The sequence below is a fragment of the Sinocyclocheilus rhinocerous genome, unplaced genomic scaffold, assembly GCF_001515625.1.
Source record: "Sinocyclocheilus rhinocerous isolate Xijiao unplaced genomic scaffold, SAMN03320098_v1.1 scaffold153, whole genome shotgun sequence".
NCBI classification, from domain to species: Eukaryota; Metazoa; Chordata; class Actinopteri; order Cypriniformes; family Cyprinidae; genus Sinocyclocheilus; species Sinocyclocheilus rhinocerous.
In genome coordinates, this window is record NW_015660878.1 from 3569094 (window position 1) to 3591200 (window position 22107).

Here is a 22107-nt window from a genome sequence, read left to right on the forward strand (position 1 = left end):
GGTCAAACATGCGCACACACATTCTTGCCTGACCCAGTATAAGTTTGGCTGGTATCTGGTCATAACAAACGACTCAGCTCGGGCTGTTTATCTGAGGGGAAGTGGAGCAGCGAGGGGGGACAGGTGAGCAAACGGCTCGCTAACACGCTGACTAACACACTCCCGATTTCACACGGGCAGCGAGACGCATACGCCCCCCTCTCGCTTTTCTCTTACTGTTTTCTGACCCATTTCCTTTCCTCCCGCCTTTCTACTTTCCCTTCACAAGCCAGAGCTACGTTTCCAGCGCGCGAGCGACTTTCCATGAATGTGCATGTACATGCGAGCGTGTGATTGATCCGGCTAGAAGCAGCGTGTGAAAAAGAGAGGGAGGGTGGCAAGAAAGACAGAGAGAAAGGGAACAGTAATAATACGGCCCTTTCATAATGATTAAAGCATTCATTAATTTTTCATCATAACCTGCCGTTTGCAGCTAATGGTCTTTGTGAAGTACACAAGCAAACAATGGACAGGCGAGTTGAAAAGGGATTTTTATCAGGCTATGAGAGCCCTGGCTCAATGCACTGCCCACCTCCCCCTCTTCATTTCTCTCTCTTCTCTTTTCTTTTCTGCTTCTTTTTCTCTGTGTCCGTGCTTCTTGAGGGACCGGGGCTTCTTTTGTTTGCACATTTTATTTGAACAGAAAGTAGAGAGATAATGCGCTACTGTAGTCTCCTGCTAATGGACTCTATTGCTTGCTTGCTGTCTTGTTCTCAAGAGTTCTATAAGTATCTTATATATGTCGTCTTACATTTTTCCTGGCTTCCTGTATACGACAGCTGTTGAATTTCACAGCCAGACTCTTGCTTTGACCTTGTGGCTTTCTCCAATGTAACTATTTTCTCTGACGTAACTATTAAAATCAAATGTAAATGAAGCAAAATCCTGCTTGGTTTCATAGAATAGGAGGATACTCACACAAATGAGCAGAATCAGTGCCAGAAAAACTCCAACGCCTGTCTTTTACAAAGTCTTACACATCCTTGGCTAGTAGATCAGAGATAAAAAAGCATAAAGTAAAATAAAATTCTCCAGATCAACAATATCTTCAGGCAACTCTAAATATGTTCATAAACAAGTTGGTTAACATTTACACAACAAAAAATAAGCACATATGGGAGCAAAATCAACAAACTAACAGGCAGTTTGGGACAATATTGCCTTCAATAAAACTGATTCTTCATGTTTAGAGCTTTACAGGGTGAAGCAGTGATCACACTAGATAAAACCGCAAACCTCCAGCTTTGAAGTGTGTGTGTTTTCTCAGCCAAGACATTAACAGTAATGTTTAAATTCTTTCCAGGGCAAAAGTCTTTGTGAAATGTGAATTTGCTTAACTTTAGTATGCGCAGCAAAATGTTGTTTCATGAGCATGAATGGAAGTCAGTGGAGCAAAATCTAGTGTGACCTCACCCTAGGACAAAGCATGGAGTAATGCAACAGTTGTAAAACACCTCCACACACCCATACATTCAAAAAACAGAGCACACTAAACCCTGCTGTATATAAATACTACAGTGAATGCTAGCTTTGTTTGTCTGCATTCTTCACATGGTTGACAGCAGGTTCAGCTGTAAATAACCTTCAGTGTGCACTGCAAGAAAACAATACATACACACATTATCTATCTATCTATCTATCTATCTATAAACCTGTGTATATTCATCCATCCATCCATCGTCAGTATGTTCACATGTGTATTTGCACACACACTGGCTAATTCACATAGGGAGCAGGTTCTGATTATTCATGAGGAACTGGCCTCTAATTACAGAGTGAGTGTGGTGTGATGTAAGAGACAGAGAGAGAGAGAGATCCTGTGGAAGGAGCTGAGAGCCGTTCTCTCAGTAATCAGTCTGAAATGAATATGCAAAATGTGGCACACAATGGCTCCGAACAGCTGATCCCTGCCTGCTTAAACAAAGGTCTGACTTTATCAACAGCTCTCGTTAAGCAGAATTTGTTAGTCAGGAATGATGGGATGGGAGATAGATAGATGGAAGAAAGAATGAGTGTGCGCGAGTGAGTCAGGGAGAGAAAGAAAGACAGACAGAATGGGAGATGCTCTCCATGAAATCCTTCACACCAGTTTCACATTGTAATTTCATCACAATAAGACACACGTGTGCCAATGTCTTCTGAAAATCTAATACAGTGAACTTTTTCCACCGACAGGGTGCCAGTGCTGGTTTCGGAGCCGATGCCCAATCTGGACCTGTTCCATGTGCCGTTTCCACATAGAAAAACTGGTTCTGGCTGCCCAATGGCTCCTAAAACCTGCTGGTCTCCAACTTTTCAGAACAACAACAACTCAAAGCTAGATAGCTTCCACTATAATCAAAGAAACTCTCTAGACTGGAAAAAAGCCTGATGTGACAATGCTAAACAGCTCGCGCTAAAATAAAATGACTGTATTCACAAAAAATATAAAGTGACTTTAATTTAATCTAAATATTTAATATCAAGCATTTAATTAAATAGATCGAAAAATAATTTTTACATCATTTTCTAATTAATATTTTTTCCTTTTCATTAAAAGTAGCTTGTGATAGCATAATAAATATATATTAACAGTTCATTCAATGACAGCAAACATATTTATAAATCAATTGCTATGAATTTTAAAATAAATAAATAAATAATTAAATGATAAATGTTTACACAATTTTCTAATAAATAAATAAATATTTTTTTCCATGCCATTAAAAGTAGCTTGTGATAGCATAATAAATATATATGAACAATTCTTTCAAAGTTATCAAAATTATTTATAAATTAATCGCTATGAATGTTAAAATTAAATAAATAAACCTTTCCAAGGCATCAAATGTAGCTTGTGATAAAGATGCTAAATTAAATGACTTTGTATTACTCAAAATTTGCAAACAATGACCACGGCATGACATGTTTATTAGTGAACAGGTTATATCGTTGTTCGGCTCTCAAGACTTTGAAAACACGCTGCAAATTTGAGTTAAAAGTGACGATGTGTGTCAAAACACATATTCAATTCTCCCTCACTCACCCTCTGGCTCGTTCTTGATGAGTTCCTCCATCTTGCGCTGTTTGAGCGTGTCGACCACGTCGGCCAGGCTGCCCTTGCGTCTCTCCGGGGTGCCCAGAGCTGAAGCAGAGCTGGGCTCGCTCCCCGGCCGCATGGACCCCTCCTCCTGCTGCTGCTGCTTACTGGGTGAGGTAGAAGAGTTGTGCTGGGGGTAGGGGCTCAGGGCCAGGCCTTTACTGCCATCCTGAACCTGACAGAGAGACGGAGAGAGAGGCAGGGTGTTAAACAAAGCGACAAACAGGCCTTCACTAATTATTTCGTCCTGTTCCTGAGTGTTGAGGCATGTTTAGATTTACTTTCATCCTCATCTGCCCATCTGTATTGTAGAAAGTCTCTCTTTCTCTCTTTGCCTCTGTCGGTCTGAAGTCTCTTTAGACAAAATCATTAGCGGCGAAAAGTTTCATTCGTTTCACCATCACAGGAACTGTCTCTTTCTCTGAGAAGGGAAGTTTTTCTACTTTGAATCAGCTCCAAACACACAAGAACGTCCAAGTTTTTCAACCACATTTTTCTGACAGCTGCGATATCAATCACCATCTTCAGCGTTTCATGCATTGATCTTACGTCCAAATATATAGCAGTTCTCATCTTATGGTTTCTTATGTAATGCGGCTCAGAATTAGGCTTGTACACTGTAAAAAGGGAAACTGTGCAGTGGTTGTCTTAAGGGGCTATTTCTAACTAATCTAAACCATAAAATTTTTTTTTATTTGTATAAACTAATATAGTCATATTAAACAAAAACATTTTGACTTGAATAAAACCAGTTCATTTAGATGTTACTACACAAATAATATTTTTTAGGTTGTCTGAAAGTGAAACTTTAATAAATGCAACAGCACAAAACGCTAATGCTTATACTGTATATACATTTATTATTAATTTATTAATTTTAAATATTGGTGTTTTTTGCTTCTGCAAGTATATGCACACACTGTAAAATGGGTCAATGACAGATGTGGAGATTTATGATGATGAATTATCACACACAAACACACATACCACATTACTTTCGCCCAGCTCCGGATCTCCTTTATAAAGTTTAATTACAAAACAAGTCAGGTATTTAGAGACGAGGTCAACAGTCCAAGTCCTTTAATCAGGGTTAATCTTTGGTTAATCCACATCTATTATCTACCTTACCACCCGCGTGACTGACGGCGGCCACAGCCAATCAGACAATAGCATAATCCCACTGACGTGTTTGGGATCCAGTGACCAGATTTACACCTCAACAATCAACATCAGCTACTTCGTGCCACCTGCATCCGTCACGCAAAGCAAAATGTCCTCAGTCCAAACTGAAGTTCACAAGATTGATCAAGTTCCCTGTGCAGGTCTATTACCCGCTTAGATTTTCATAATGACATCTGTTTTTAATCATTAACTCAGAGAGTGAACAGAGAGCAGCAGATGGTTCATTTACTAAAGCTTAATGCGACACAAATTACACAAGACTTTCACAAGACAGAATAGTGGCAAATACAATTTTATTTTTATCAGTAAAGTGAGACTGTTAGATGATCTGACTTGGCCCCGCAAACAAAACAATTCATTATATACAACATGGAAATAGTTTAAATGCTACAAAATACATAAATAATAATAATAATCATGTATTTATTTTCAGTACTAGCCATTTATTAATGTGCTTTTGTAACAGTGTTTTACTACTATTTATTTATAATCATTCATTTTTATGTGATAAAATTATTAAATGACTAAATGTCTTACCATTTTAAAATGTTTTGACAGTTATTTAATCTCAGACAATTATACGCTATTTATTTTTAACAATATCTGCTACTATTTACAAAACAATTAATTATATACAACATGGAAAGTTTAAATGCAATGGAAACAAGTTTTTAAAATAATGATTATTAGTAGTTTTTATTACAGTACTAGTACTAAAAAAATTATTAATATACTCTTTTCTTTTAGTGTTTTTCTACTATTTGATAATTATTACATTTAAAAATATATATATATTTATAAAAGTTATTTATGTTAAGTAAAATTATTAAATGACAACACTGAATGTTGCCATTTAACTTATTTTAGTCATTTACATGCCATGTAATAACATTAGTCACTTTCTTTCACACAAAACAGATAAATAAACAAACATCATATTCAGATCTAGTACATACGGTTGTCAACACTCCATATATCCAGTTACACTCAACATATCACACAGATTGACTCGTCACAATCCATCATCATCATCATGATAATAATAATTACTGTAGAACTAATTAAACTGAAAACACTTGCTACGAACGCATACTAAGAGACATTTCACGTTGATACTCATTCACAAACAGACTGATGACTGGCATGCTTAAAAGATCTTAACAGGCTTTTATGATACACAGAAAATATGACAGCTTGCATACTGATTTCCCCCGTTTCTGTAATCTGCCTGCAAAAAGGCACGTTTTTCCAGACACAGCCCTTCGTTTCATCCCTCTCGTCCCCATCAGCTCCAGTCAGGCCAGTCGAACTGGGATTAGGAGACTTCTGTACTAGTCACAAATGACCAAAGCGGTGCGAGATCACCCCGTCATCCGCAAACAAAACTGTCAACTAGCTGTTAAAGAACTAACAGAGAAGAAAGATAGAAAGAAGAGGGGAGGACTAGAGAGAGAAAGCCAGGGAGAGAGTGGGAGCGAGTGGCAGAATGGCAGGCGTTTCTCTCTGCCTGCTTTAGTGTGGCATGCATCTTAAAACACGGTCACACCTGTCACTTCCAATCTATCTAATCCACTGCTTACTTCAAACAGCAGCTCGCGTCTTTCTCCAGAGATGTCTAGAAAACAATTCGAATAGAAGGTGAGATGGCGGCGGAGGAAACTGTATTCCTTCACTTTTTCATGTCTTCGGCCTTGACACTAAGTCTCGGACAGATGAAGAAGCAGATGAGCTAATGGCTTGTGTTGCTTTCTTTCCCCCATCTTTAAATATAAGGCACAGTGAGTAACAGGTCTACAGTAGGGTTGATATTCAGGTTAAGTACCCCTATTTTGTCCGTCGATTACGTGTGCGCGCGTGATTTTCCGCCGCGTATGAATAAGTGTGCAAAGCTGAGTATATGTATTTATATGCATTTCTGATGTGCCGTTCTGTGCGGTGTGGGTGGTTCTGCTTTTAGTTGTGCAGATGTCAGTTCTTCGTGGAAAGGCTGAAACTGCGCCTCTCTCCACGACCCTCTCTTCATCCCTGAACCACGGCAGCATGGCGACAGAATTAACCAACTTTTGTCCTCTTAAGCTCATGTGTGACAGGAGCACATTTAAACACACTTCAACTCTTGCCAAGAAAGCAAAATGCCTTCTTTCCCCCTCTAGTTTTTTCCTCTCATCTTCTCCCTTCAGCACAGATGCCAGCTTTCTTCCAAATGCCACCTTTTTTCTGCCGCCTTCTTTTTTTTATGTTTGTTCTTCCTGTACTCCGCAGGATTCCAACCTGTTTCCCTCAGAGCGTTTCTCTCGTTCCTTCTCTCTCATGCTTCCATATGCTAACTTAAATCCAGTTATTATTCTGACACAGGTAGCGTCTAGCTAATGAGACTGACTCAAAGCACGGCCGTGTGATTCTCTGGCTCGCGTTCACCACGCGCTAGGAAACTAACCTCTACGCTTGCTATCAGTTAAACTGTCAAGAGTCCCGCTGCTGAAGCACACACGCTCGAGTTGGACATCTCTCCTCTCCTGCGGTGCTGACGCCTCGTCTGTTGTCTTAAGCCCGTGTTGCTGATCTCTACCGTGTGTTCGCAATCCGCTCACCTCTAAACCTGGCTCAACCGAGCTATTGTCAGCCCTGATCCTGCCGTGAGCATGCACACACACACACAGATGAAGATTTACAAACGCTTCACACACTTTCAAACACCTTGCATTGTCTCATCCCTGAATTTACATGAGGTTATGCCATAGAAAAAGACTTTAATTAATTAGATTTGTGTGACACTACAATTTCAAAGGATTGTCAGATTTGTAGATTATATTTGTTTGGAAAAAAAACATGAAAAATATAAGAACGCAAATGAATATTTGTGACACTGAAGCAAAATGTTCCACATAAAAAATTTTATAAAATTTGAGTTTAGTTTTACTAACTGCTCTGACCGTTTTGTTGGTTTCTCTCTTTAAATATCTGGGCTTGGATCGACAATAAAACTCAAATAATTTATTTTATTATAATCCAAATGAATATAAAAACCTTTAAAATATTTAAAAATAATTGAAAATAAAGTATTAAAGTATTTAAAATATTAAATAAAAATATAATAAGCTAGAAATATATCAACAAATTAAATTAGCTTTTAATGGTGTTTTGGGGAAAATTACATTTATGAAAACGTTTAGATTTTTACAAAAGCAATCTTTTATAAACACTGTACAGGAGTCAGGTTAAAGGATATTCTGTTGTTTTTGACATTAAAAGGCTGCATTTGACGCATCTAAGAACAAATCTTAACGTGAAACACACGTCTTCCCTTAATGCCTCTCCTCATTAACCGGACAAAAGGGAGAGTAATTAACACCTCGCTATTATCACCCGCGTGTAAAGCTCTTCCCACCTTTCGGTTTCAAAGCCCTCTACTTCCCGCCTGTAAAAAACTGGCAGCAGTTTACAGACCGCCGGGGACGCGCACCGACTTCTATTGTAGCAGGTTGTGCGCGCTTCAGCCCCGCTGACCCCATCATCACAAACGCACCTCTCTTTCTCTCTCTCTCTCAGGATGAAGAGGTCAGCGGAATCTGAAGCGCGTGTGCGCCGCTGCTATGTTAATTTACAACGACAAGATAAAGCGGTAATCTTCCGCTGCACGCTACCCAGGGACTCGCCGAGTTGATTTACACTTCCCTATCACTTTATACAATTGCCGTGACAAAGCCCCTCCGAGTCCCCACTCGTGTAAATCTCTCTCTCACTCAACTCTTCTGCCAGTCAGCGCGGATCGGCTCAGGGAAACTTAATGTCTCACACATGCCAGCCTGCTTTCCCCAAAATCCGCCCGTGCTCGAGACGGATACGCTTTATTAATCCACATCAAATACAGCGCGCGTGTTTTTTCATGCCACGTCTGTCATGTCAGCGCGAGAGACAGAGACAGCGGTCTAGTCTTTCAGATAACACAACAATTACAAGCACTGCACTGCTGCTGATACATATTCACGTTATGATTAATAAGAATAACAATCCATTGTATAATAAACATTCGTTTGGTTTCATGTGCAGCTTTATTATTTGTATTACTGAACTGACATCATCATCTACAACAGCCAAATGCAAATCTCTGTCAAATCTAAACTTTCTGCAAAATGCAAAATTAGTTCGTCACCAAGGCAGGACCCTCAAAAGGTAGGCTACATCTTTGTGCATTACCTTCCCATACACTCTTAAAAATAAAGGTTCTTTATTGGCATCTGGTTCCATAAAGAGCCTTTAACATTCATGGAACCTTCCATTGAATAAAAGGTTCTTTATAGTGAAAAACGGTGCTTCAGATTATTAACCCATTTAAAAAAAAAATTACTGCAAGGTTCTTGGGGGAAACTAAAAGTGTTCTACAGCATCGCTGAGAAAACCTCCTTTTGGAACCTTTATTTTTAAGAACGTAAATGGAGCATATTAGTACTTTAAGGCACTAATATGCGAGAACCGACAGTCATAAACAAACACACCGCACTGCAAGCTGAGTGTATAAAGTGAAAACGGAGACGCTTGAGTGAGAAAGCTCGAGGACTTTGGTTTATTGTAGGAAACGGTTCCAAAACGGCAGAGTCCAGCGTGCACTGTAATCACAGTTAATTGCAGAATTAGCTTACCGTTAAGTTCCTTAAGTACTGATTCATTGTTTTACAGCCAAATTGATTCCTGAAGCCTGTGTTTATGGAGAGGAAGAGATAGCAGAGTTGGGCGAAAGGTCACTGAAGAGATACTAGAGCTCAGGTGCGTGTTAACGTGAGGATTACGCTTTGGGGTCACAGGGTCCATCTCGCTTATATTTCATCTTACAGCTTTGAAAGTCTGATACAGTCTATATCCTTCATGACTACAATGACCCATCATGAACTCACACTCCAAAATGACAAATGAACAGCCAAGCTTATGAGTCATTTTGGCCACATTCAAATAGACGTCCTGTCTCGCTGCATCTGCCTATGACATCATCGAAGCGTGATGGGCATTTCCATGCCAAAAGTGTAAGTGAGAGAGAGACAATGGGAGTGGTTTATTCTAAGAAGGAGGAGTCAAACAAATGCATATTAACCAAGTGGGAGGGGCTGACCTCGTCCAATCGAATGAGAGAGTTCTGAGCGTAGAGACCTACCATGTTCGCGTGTAGTGTTGGGGGGCTGTCGAGCAGTCGCGGAGATCGCGGGGACACTTTTCTGCAGTACGTACTCAGGGGCAAGTGAATGACAGCATGTCCGTCAACCTCTTCATCCTCCAATCGCTGTCTGCTCGTCGCCATGACTACCTCTCCATCTGTTCCCCCATATGGAGAGGCTGGTCGCTTGGAAGACATCCTGGAAAAATGAGAAAGGAAAAGTGACTGAGGCATTCAGGAAAGACATGACAGAGATGTGGCTGTTGTTTAATTGTGAGTGACATATACAGGAGCATTTCACACACACACACCTGACACACACTACTCGCATAATGACAGCCATCAACGCCGTAGCTTTGTCCACATCCATCCCTCCATCAAAGAGACGTCCCACCTACACTATCACAGAGCCATTTACTGTAGCAGCACCGCACACAATGTGTTTAGCCAGCCTGTTTGATGTAAAGACTCGAGCGGCCCATTAAAGAAAAGTGCAGACGGCCCAGCACACATCAAATATCACGTTAGCCAAGAACACAGACAGACAATGGTGTGTGCGTGAGCGTGTGTGCCACAGTAGATGTTAATGACAGTGTATATGGTGTTGACAATGCCAGAGAAAATAGGCCTTGATGACGGTCCGTGTTCCTCTGATACCATCAGGAAGAAAAAGCATTTATTAAATGAACTCTCTCCCCCACAATGCACGGGAAGGAAAAATGAATATGCTCTCGTAATAAGATTTCATCTGGCTTACGGCATTGCCTAAGTGCTTTCATAGACGCTTCTCAGCCTTGAGGCTAGTGTTACTATGGCCCTGGGGAATAAGTACCACTCTTTTAAGAGAAAAAGACAGACAAGGATAAAGGGAGATGGAGAGAAGTACTTTTATTTGCTCCTACTCTGTAACTAAAAGAATTGGCAAACAAATTTTATTTGATTGCAGTGTTGTAGTAACTTTGCTTTCCCCCAGAAGCTGTTTTATAAGCAAAGTTATGGAAGCCCATTCAATATACTATATATAATAATTATTAAAATATATACTACATACACATTGATTTTGCGTAATTTCAACTCACAATTGTGACTATTCCTCATAATTGTAAATGATGAATGATTTATTTTTCATAAATGATTTTATATCTCACAAGTGTAATTTTATTTTTCAGTATTGTGACTTTACAGTGTATTTCATAATTGCGACTATTGCAATGGCAACTTTATATTTCACAGTTTGTTTTATTTTTTAAGTCTCACAATTTGGACTCTTAGAATTACAATTACGACTCATAATTTTATGACTCATAACTTTGACTCATTACTTTATCTTTCAATATCACGCTCACAATTGTGACTTTCCCATAATAATGACTTTCTCACAATTGTGATGTTATTGCTACTTTGTTTCCTGTAATTGCAACTTTTTTCACAATGCAAGTTTAAATCTCATAATTGCGATTTCATATCTCATAATGTCACTTCATATCCCGCAACTGCTCAAATGTGATTTTATAACTGACTTTATAGCTCACTGTTACACTTTACAACTTTATTTCTTTTTTTTACCCTTTATCTCACAATTACTTAATATATTTTATGCTCAGAGGTAGAAAAATTTGTCTAATATACAGCACGAAGTCAGTGCAATAGAGAGGTTACTTTTTAACCTCGATTATCTTTCATCAACTAGCATCCGCAGTCTCGGTACAGTCCAGGTTGCGTGTGCTGAACTGTATGGTATTCTCATAGCCCTGGTCTGACTCAGACGCCACATCTGGCGGAGCTCCTGAGCGCTGCTAAGGTTTCTCTTTCTCTCATTTACTGCTTATTTGGTTTAGATTAGCTGTAAAGACAAACATCATATAACGTTTCTAACCGTCTGGACGGGATGAATAAGACTCACCTCAATCAAACCCAAGGCTGGCGGCTACAGAAACAATGAAGACATGCTTCGACTAACTGTATAGATGAGATGGAATGAAGAGTTAAATGATAAACTATGATGCAGATGTCATACAGCTAGAGCCTGACAGCAACTGCTCTGTCATAACAAACACTAACGCAGGTGTGTAATACGTACAGTTGTATTAGTCACTATATCTGCGTTAATTTAGCTGTATGAATGTGAACGTGTGTGTGTGGGGTACCTTGGCTTTATGCTGGTTCACACTGGGGCAGTAAAAGCAGTCAGTGCAGCTGTATAAACTGCACTTGGGCCGTCAGAGCCGCACGACCTGTCTGCCCCTCCACCAGCACTGTGTTTACTCTACCTCCAGACACTCACACACAGTGGGCCCTTTTGTTTCACTTCGACACACACACACACACACACCTCTGTGCCGCTTTCTCTAACACACCAACCCCCAAAACACACATCAGGACCAACAAAGACACACACAACCCTCATAGGCAATCGAGAACCAGTTCTTATTGGAACCAGCAAATTGCTTGTCACATCCAACTCGAACCCGAGAACTGGCGTTTAATAACTGTTTAGTTAAGGCTCGTGAAACTTAAATCAGCATAATGAATAGCTGGAAAGCTAGTAGTTAAAGAGACAAATTTAGAACAGATTTGTATTAAATAAAAAAACATTTGTAAAAATTAAAATAGGAAAACAAAAATAATGTTTGTTCAGTATATAATTAAAAAAACTTCCAAAAAAGTGACAAAAAGAATCGTTAATGGAACCGCAATCATTTAGTGGAATTGGACATTCTCAAGGCAATATTTCTCACAAAAATTACTCAGGTGAGTGCATTTTTTAAAATAAATATACCTCCGTCATTCATATCTGTGCGTACCTTTAGACACGTCTGCATCTCTTTTCCGCTTTTTCCCTGTCTCACGCATTCTTCCTTTTGCCTCTTTCTTCCCTACTTCCTTGCCGGCCCACTGACAGAAGCTTTTCACAGCTCCTCTTGAGTAATAAAATGTCTATTTTCCTGCGAGCCTTTGAAGTATAATTACTATACAATTCCGCTCTCTGGGTGAGCAGGTTATAGCCACTATTTCATTTAAAGTTGGCAGACCTGTCGTGGTGGAGAGTCTACATGAAACATTTAAAGCTTGTCGAGATGTTGGGATTAAAAAAAGAGAGGGTTTTATTAAGCAGATAAATTGGCAGAAAAGCTGGTCTCCAAGGTCATAATTAGCAGCCATTAGCATAATTTCACTCCATCCTTCTGTGGTTCCAATAAAGGCCGGCCTGCCAAACACACAGACCCTGTCCACTGACACACACACACACACACACACTCGCTAACACAACACAGACGCACAAAGAATGGTCTCTGAAGCTAAGACTTCCTTACAGGCTAGTCATGTCTGCTTATTTGCATTGTAAACTTTAACAGCGGTCTTCACTCATTATCTGGTGGATTAATAACTTTATTGGCTTTTATTTTCACAAGGCAAAGAATTATGTTATTCATAAACAGCCTCAAATATCAAAGCCGAATGTGCAGATACGGGTGAGGTGACTAAACACACACTTATGTAGGAACACAAATGATGGCAGTATAATCTCCAAACAGCAGTATTTTCCAGTTCGGGGTGTATTATCAAAGAAATTGCCATCACTTTTTTGTATATTTCAGAAACTTCAGCATTCACACCCCGTCCCATCGCAGTTGAACTGCAGGTCTAGAGGCTAACTTTCACGGCTAATCGTTAAAAGCTAATGGCCACCCCACTGGTGCGCCGCTCTGCCCCCTCCCACAGACTGCGTGCATTAAGCCCAGATTAAAGGCACACTTCCCCTTTGAGCTTAGATTGAGCGCTCTCCTAAGTCCCTCTCATATCACATGTACATTTCTCTGCAGACGCTAATCGTCCAAAATACAGGGTCCATTAAACAGCGGAGTGGAGCTGCACTTTAAATACTGAATCTAGGAGCTTTACCTAATCACCATCAGCAGTGGTTAACACTCCAGAAGTGCCTCTAATGACAGGACATAATTTAGAGGCTAAACGTGTCACATACGCACACACTCGGATGTGCGGCCCACGGAAAAACTTGCATGATGATGCTTTGCGGATGTTGCCCGCATACCTACGATAAAAAGCATTCAGATACACAGAGCGTGGTTGAAAAAGTCAAGATAGACACATTTTGTTGTTTTTATATAATGCTAATAATATTAATTAGCATTATTTTATGCAACACTGTTGCCTTTGAATAAAACTTTAGAATAAAATTACAATATATATACACATTAACAAAATATTTATTTTTATTTTTAACGACATCCCCGGAAATTCCCCAAGTAAGGTTTTGTCAGATTTACAGTAGCTCACTTGTGGGGAATATCTGAAGTAAATCAACACAAACAGTGCCATATATCTCTAAAGCATATTTAGACATTTCTCACAAAAAAAATTTTCTGATGCATTATGCTCCCTTAAAAAATATAAAAACATCATTACACATGGTGAAGGTAAATTCCTGTGTAATATGATTATCTGATTAGGGAGGTCAGCTCTTCTTTGTTATCAGAGTGTGGGAATGAAACGAAGTGTGTCCAAAAGTTCAGACAATCAGCCCGTTCAGCACAGATAACAACAGCGATGCCTTCGGTAGGAAACCGAGAATACCTCACAATCCACTCAGACATTAGGAGAAGTGCTCATCCCTCTCTCTACTCTTTATCTTCTGTTCCCAGGACGATAAAGTCGCAGATAGTCCCGTCAGGACGTCCCCCTTTTGCACAATCAACCATTTGTGCCCGACTCTCTCTGTTTTGAACAGTCTTTTAAGTATATTACTTTACAGCTATTTATAGCTCTCTCAATTTTTCTCTCTGTGGGAATGGAGCGGCCGGCAGAGGAGCGGAAGCGAAGAGAGAGTCAGAGAGAGCGACTCCGCTGAAGTAAATTCATCTGTAGTGCAAACTTGTGAGGGCTCTTCATCGTTCACGCTGTAATCACTAATCACAGCGTTCGCTGCTGCTGTGATGGCACTTGGATTTTTATGTGGGGGGTTAATTTACCAAAACATAGTATAAAGATCAAGTTTCCATGCACCAATGCTAAAAAATAAGAAAAGAAGTGAAAATGTTTTATTAACGTACAAACCATTTTAGTAACACTGCAGCACTAAATAGTAGCAGAAAATTACTGGAATTTGTAAAAAAAAAATAAAAAAATTTGAGTACTTTATTTAGATTTACACATCACTAATCTCTCACAAAAAACTTTTTCAGATTTGTTTACAATGTCTTTAAGATAGCTGATGGCTAGCTAATTGTGCTAAAAAGATTTTCCTTGAAAAATCACTCATAGAAACTTCTTTAAAAAGTCTACCCCCCTCCCTTAAAGTTGGTGAATAATAATTTCACACAAGTGTACGTGTCTCTAAATACACACATTATTCACACACGTACTTAGAGAAAACACAATGCCGTCTCTGTTTTTCCCTCTGTCGTGAGGGCTGCAGGGCCACCCCAATTTCCTGTCCAGCGTCACCACAAAAGGCAAGAACACAGAGCCTAATGTCACTGTCAGCCATTACTGTTTAGACATGGAGGTGAAGTCACACGCACACAAAATCAAAAGTCATATGAGCAAAGTGAAAACAAGCCCGCTCGCACACACAAACGCATAATAAGCAATGGTGTGTGTTTGCCGCTGGGTGGACACAAGGCACCAGTGAACGCTGTGCCCACAGCACCAAGGCAACTGCTGCATCAACACACACACACACACACTCATACACATACAGAGGGGTGGGGGGGTTGCCAGTATTTTAATCATCACTTCATCTGTCTGCATAGTTTCCTGTCATCTCTCATCTCTAATTATTTATTTCTCTGGACTGACTCATGTTTCTAGTGACATTTTACATATTACACACACACTTGAAACTTCTATGAAAGCTTTCTCAGCCTCTGCTTGTCTTCTTTTAGTGTGTGTGAATGTCTGTGAATATGAAGCCCCTGTCAAATGCTTAACCATCGTGATTTGCTCCCAGAAGCCCCGGGCGGCTGTGAAAACGGGTGCTGGTATAATTTACTCCATTCATACAGGCCTGTACAACAACAAATTGGGTGTAACAGGCATATGCAACACAGTCTTCCACCCAGACTCCTCCTTTACCTGCAAGTACAGAGCCGTTATTATACAGCTTGAGGGACTGGATAGAAAAAAAGCAGCATTTTGCTAAGCAGTCTATTGATTTTTATTATCCTTCCCATGATGCAATTGTCTAGGCCGTCACCTCTGACCTGTCGTCATACTGTTTTGTGTTATTATCCTCTCGGACTTGATAAATAAGACTTTAACCTAAAAAGGACTCAGTTCCCCTCAGTCTTAGCAGACGTCCCAATGGTCAGCTGATCGCACAGGGGAGGTCTGGGAAGACTTCTGAAGGGGGAGGAGGAAACACTTCAGCATTCTTCTCTGCTGACCCTCCTTTTTTTCATGGAGACACGGTTATCAAGCCGCTGCGAGTGCTCATAACACGGACTACACAATGGAGCCAGTCTGCAATGAATGACCCAGAGAGAAGATCCAGAACCTCCATCAATCAGACAGAACACACACACACACACACACAAATGTTTGTTTTTCTATCACTATGGAGACTTTCCGTTGACTTTTTTTCTACAAAGCCAAGATATTTTCTTTCCCCTAAACCCGATATAACCCTTTCTAAATTTATATTTAGACAATATTTATTATGTTTACTAAGCTGTTTTTCTTAAGGGACTACCTGGTCACCACAACAGTCATTTGGTCCCCTGAATATAGAGTCTTAATATAGTCCCTCAACCACAGACTTCAATTGTGTTTATATAAAGCTAATTATAAACACTATAGCTTAACTCCAACCTTAACCATTTGCATTTTTAGTATATACATATTAAAAACCACATTCTTTACTCATCTTTTTTTTTTTTCAAATGACAAGGTCTCTGAATGTTCTCCAAAGGAAGATTTTCTCACTTCTGGGGACAATTTTGTCTCTATATCCAAGTACATAAACACTCCTTCAACTAAATAATGCCACACTTTGCGTATGCTATAAAGCAGCTTGCAAGTAGTATGTGTTAATGTGACGGAGGTAAAGGCAGGCTTGGTGGTTTAATCGGTTTTCTCTTTGACGCAGAGGAAACAAAAATTGAAACGCATCAGCCACATTTGTCACCAGCTAGTTCAATCACACATGCTTAGTGGTGAACAAACTGTTTTCTGTGCATCTTTACCAGGAAGAATTGACTGACCCAGAGACAGACAGACAGACAGAGAAAGAGCGAGAGAGAGAGTGAGATGTAACACAACCATCCATTAAAGGAGGGAGACAAATGGAGAAGTGTTAAAGTCCCCTTTCCCCCTCCCTCACTCAATCGCTGTCTCTCTCTCTCTTTGAGGAATGTGACAGTTTGGCCATAGAATCTCCTCTGTGCTCCTCCAATAAAGCTAAACTCACCCAAATCACCACTCCAATAATACGAATAACAATAATAATAATAATATACAATATTTTAATATTTATATTATTATTATTATTAATTAGAATTATTATATTATTATATATTTAAAATATTTAGGATGAAGATTTAACAAATATTTTAAGCAAAGCAACATTTCGTATAATTATCTACTACTGTTTTGTAGTACAGATGATTTGAAAAACACTTCATAGTTCTGTATTTGTAGATGTCAAATATATAAAATAAACTACACCAAACAGGAAATGTTCTTAATAAATTAATCAAAAGTCAATTTTCTTACTATCACATTTTTTAACAAAATCTCTTGCACTTTACAGTGTGCTAATTTTAAAATGAAAACAAAATTAAATTTAAGTGAATCTTTTTTAATTTAATCATTCATCAGATGAGTGATCTACGATGTCAACATACAAACAACAATTATAAATTACTTTGTATCACCATCAGACATTATAATTTCATTTTTTATAGGTCTCATTATTTCCTTGCTTCATGTCAGTAAAACTTTTTCTATGCACTAATTAAGAATAAAAGCAGACTTACGGTTTTTCAAAAACATTCAGCATCAGGACAGAAGAGACACACACACATACACTCTACACGGACAAACACTGCGCTTTCGCTCCCATCCTCACACACATACACACACACTCCGTTTCATGCTCTTTAACCACTGACAGCCAGCATTACTGGAAAGTAGAGTTTAACCATCCTTTTCTTCTAAGTCATTGTAATCCCTGCATTTATCACTATACATTCTGCTTTCCTATGTAATCCTTTAAATGTTTAATTCCTCATAGTTATCTTTTTCTGCCCCCCTCCTCGCCCTCCCCCCAGATAGAGCGTGATGATTTATTAAAAACACATTTTCCTGACGTATAAATTTGTTCTTAATTCAGGGATAAAACCCCAGAGTTTATCGCTGAACAAAAGATTAGTTTCATCTGGTAAAACAGTGCAGTGCTCTAATGCAATAAAAAAAACGTGTGTGTGTATCGGGGTGAAGCTTGCATTAAAAACGAGTATTATGTGTAATCTTCCCTATGGAGCTTTAAAGTCAAACCCTCTTTATTCAGCAGCAAAGCCACTTTTGTTGACATATTAAAGTAGGTGAGAACATTTCCCACCTCGGACCACCACAACAGAAGGCCAATGCAGACATCTGGCCACAATAAAACACCAAAACAACATAAACAAGATTAAAACAACACAGACAAATGGGAAAAAAGGCTTTGTGAAGCAAGAAAGTCGTACAGAAGTGAAATGCTCTGTGTTTTAGTTGCCAATCGTGTTACCCTGAAGTGAAACATGAGCAAAAAAAAGAGAGGTTGCGCCAGGGAAACACTGACGGGAGAGCACCGACCCTTATCAAACACCATCTAACACTCACACTCACATACATATATATATATATATCTGTGTGTGTATTTATAGGGCGATAGAAAAACACACACACATCGACAGCATGTAACCTGTTAGACAAAAACACTAGAGACATTTACAACTTTGTTTCAAAGTAGGATATAGAGAAGACAGTCCCAGCGTCCCATGCTCACAGAGAAAACAGTAGAAAACACACACATCTCGCAGTCACACTGAACTTTCTTCTCTTTTCTAAACCGCAGACACATTCACACACAGCCAGCCTCAAACATGCCAAACAAACTAACAAAGTCTGTTTCTTAGACTAACACACACACACACTCTCTCCTGCTCATCTGCCTGTCCCTCGTTCTCCTCCTCCCGGCACGGCTTGGAAAAGTGAGCGTCTCGTGCACGAGTGTGTGAACGTACCTGTTAAACTCCTGAGGAAGCTCAGGCTCAGTAAGCATGCTGAAACAAGGGGTCTGAGATGCAGGAGTCCTTCCACGATAACATTCGCGTCCGACACCCGGGGACCTCCGAGAACACACACACACATACACGCACACGCTGCTTGGTGCTCCTCTAACCTCTCGCAAAACCAAAGACTGTTTCTGTTTCTCTCCGCTGCACACACACTCTCAAACGCCGAACTCGCACTCCCTCCCCTCTCTCTCTCTCTCTCTCCACCCCTCTCTATGGCTCTATGCTGCTAGATCGCCTCTTAAAGGGCCAGAGCATGACATGGTGTAGCGCTGAGCGCAGCTTCACACTCACACACACACACATACACACACATGCAGCAGCACTGCCCCCTTCCTTCAGCCACAGTGTCCCTCTGTTGTGTTTCTGATCAAACGCACACACTTATGATCAAACACACACACACACACACACACACACACACTTTGCTTATCTTTATGTTCAGTATCATAGGCTTCTATTGTTTTTACATAAAGATAATATTAATTACTACAGACAATCCCTAAGCATAAAAGGAACATTTCAGTTTTAGGAAAAAAAAAATGCATTTGCCAAATTTATGAATCATTTTCCATTTTAAGATGTCCCCAGATGTCTGAAACCAGGCTGGCAAAATTACTTGTTTTGTTTTAAAAGTATAACTAAGTGCACGCACACACACACACACTACTCAGTTAAGCCACATAAAATGGTCACGTCATTCATAAGTTTGACAACTTTTTTTACTCAAACATCAAACAAGAACAAAACAGAACAAAATCTAAACAAACAAACACACATAAAACCAAAAAAGTAAAAACTAAATGCAAAAACTAAAAAAAGATGTAAGAAAAAAAATATTATTGAACAGGCATGGACCAGCAAACCTCTTTTAGATTGAATTTCATCAAATTGAGATGAATGACAAAAAAAGCATGTGTACATCAACCACATACAAATACGTCTGAGTTTTCAAGCGAGCTCTATGCTTTGTGTTTTCATAGTGTAATTAACACACGGCCCCTGTCACTCTTTATTACAGAGAAAGAGAGAAGGGGAGAGAGAGAGATAGACAGAGAGAGAACGAACTATTCTTCTAAACGGAGGAAAGCACGTCTGACAGATTGAAATACAGCAGCAAGACTTTAACGCTGAACTTTAAACAGAGTGTCAGTCTTTCTCAGCCTCCTCACACATACACACACACACTGCTGTCCACCTTCTGAACATACTGCAGACACATTTAGGCCCAATCCCAATTCTATTTTATACCCCCTCCCCTTCCCCTTGTCCCTTGAAACAGAGTGTCAAGGGGTAGGGGTGAAAATATTCCCCTAAGAATTGGGACACCACTACTATGCCGTCACACGTCATCATACGTCGTCTAGCTCCTACAATACACACACCTATACTGGTGTGCTGGTGTGCATTAGAGCCTTTAATTATCATTCTATATGCACTGCTTACTGACACACACACATATATATATATCGGAGATCGCGCAGCTCACACATCCAGGAGAAAAGAAAATTGTCAACGCTGCCCCACGACTTTTATTAATAAGAGTTTAAATACTGAATCGCTACATTATATTTTCCAGCAATGAGAGGATAAAATCGCTGTTTTTGAAGTAAACTCACTCTATAAAGAGAAATGCACAGACGCGCATAAACGCAACTTTCATCTCTCTCTCTCTCTCTCTCTCTCTCTCTCTTATTGGCAATATTTGAGAAAAGGGTTTAGCGATTTCTAATTATTGGGGGGACTAGCCCCCCTCAATGTCTACAGTGGTTACAGTGGCCCTGATCAGACATGAAAATATGTTGTGGCGTTAGCAAACTTTAGCGATTTTTTGCAAACATTTCTTTGAGTAACATGACCATAAATATGAACTCACGATTGAACGTAACGTAAAACAAATGATTACTTTTCGTTAAAATCTTTATTAATGCCAAAAATGCTTACATTTATGTGTCTTTTTGTTCGCTCGGGCAGCCATGTTGCCGCTGAAGCCGGTTTACGCTGAGATAATTCATACCCCTTCGTTTGAAGTGTGGTCCCGAAAAATCTTCGTTTGAAGGGCTGTCTGGCCCTTCCCCTACCCCTACCCCTCCAACCAAAAGAGAATTGAGATACCCCTACCCCTTCACGTGAACGCGCGAAACGGAGGGGTAGGGGAAAGGGGAAGGGCTAAGGGGTAGAATTGGGATTGGGCCTTAGTGTACGTTTGTGAACTTGTACACACATGCATGTAAATATTAATCATATTTCCTTTATATGTCTCCTGCAGTCATGGTAATATTTACAACAAACAATCTCTTTGTATGGTATTTAATTTACGATAAGAATGAAAAAATCATATAATGTTTGGTATGTAATCCAATTTATTGAGTAAGTTAGTGAACTCAGAATAGCACTGTGCCCTGACCTCTCCAGCACAAACTGTAATAATGTAGTTAGAGCATTGTGGTAACATTATTTGTGCATTTTCCTGTTGATCACTGAGGAAATTGTTAGCAGCATGACAATGTTCAAGACACACCGACCTGGCCTGACCTCTGCTAGGACTGTAGACTTGTATGGCCCTGATAAATACAAATAACAGTGTTTTTTCTCTCTCTGTGTGTGTATATAGGCTATGTAATATATTATACATGTATAAAACAGAATTAGGGGGCATTCACACAGAACATAACTGCGTCCCAAATGACGCACTACACACTATACACTATGTACTTATGCACTATGTACTCAGCCGTGTAGTGTATGAATTTTATAAGGTTATTTAGTCATTAATAATCACAGTCAGATAGCCCCTCCCCCTTCGCAACGTAATTAAAGCTGTGACAGTGCATGAAGTGTCCAATATTCCACACTTTGTTTTTTCAGTTAAGTGCATCATCCAGGTATTTAAAGTGCACTTTTTCTTTTTGGAATTTTCAGTGTGAACACACTACTCACACTATTTATACTACAAATCGTCATAGAATAGTGAATAAGTATGTGATTTGGGACCTCATGTTTTTGCTTTGCTTTGCGCCTGAGATACGAGTCCAATGGTCAAATACGTCGGTCTAGCATGTGTTTACATAGAAAACCAATTGAAAATAAGTGAAATGGAATTGAAAAACACATTCTGTGTGAACGGCTCCTTAGTTTCTTTTCTGAGAACAATTTCTGATGAAAATGCATGGTGTTTAAATGTGAAAAGTCAGTCATGATGCTAGAGTCAATCTAAATATATGGGAATTGTTCGCCAGATTAATCATCCACCTAACAAAAACCATCTGTTTAGAAACATACTACTAAACAAGCCGCACAATTTCATTTATGTCCGAAGCACATACTGTGCTAGACAACATACTTGCCAAAGTTTAATACAA

General features: G+C 39.5%; 1 protein-coding gene across 4 annotated transcripts in view; it reads right to left on the minus strand.

Annotated features, from left to right (window-relative positions):
* The window catches only part of LOC107725540 (transcription factor SOX-5-like), a 79854-nt gene extending 60972 nt beyond the window's left edge, over positions 1-18882 (minus strand). For all 4 annotated transcript variants that reach the window (XM_016534818.1, XM_016534817.1, XM_016534819.1 and 1 more), the window contains exons 1-3: positions 18695-18882; positions 9447-9645; positions 3065-3293 (exon numbers count right to left, since the gene is read on the minus strand). In XM_016534818.1, coding sequence (XP_016390304.1) covers positions 3065-3293; positions 9447-9645; positions 18695-18732 — 466 coding nt within the window. In that variant the 5' untranslated portion in view covers positions 18733-18882. The remainder of the gene's footprint in view (positions 1-3064; positions 3294-9446; positions 9646-18694) is intronic.
* Between the last annotated feature and the right edge of the window lie 3225 nt (positions 18883-22107).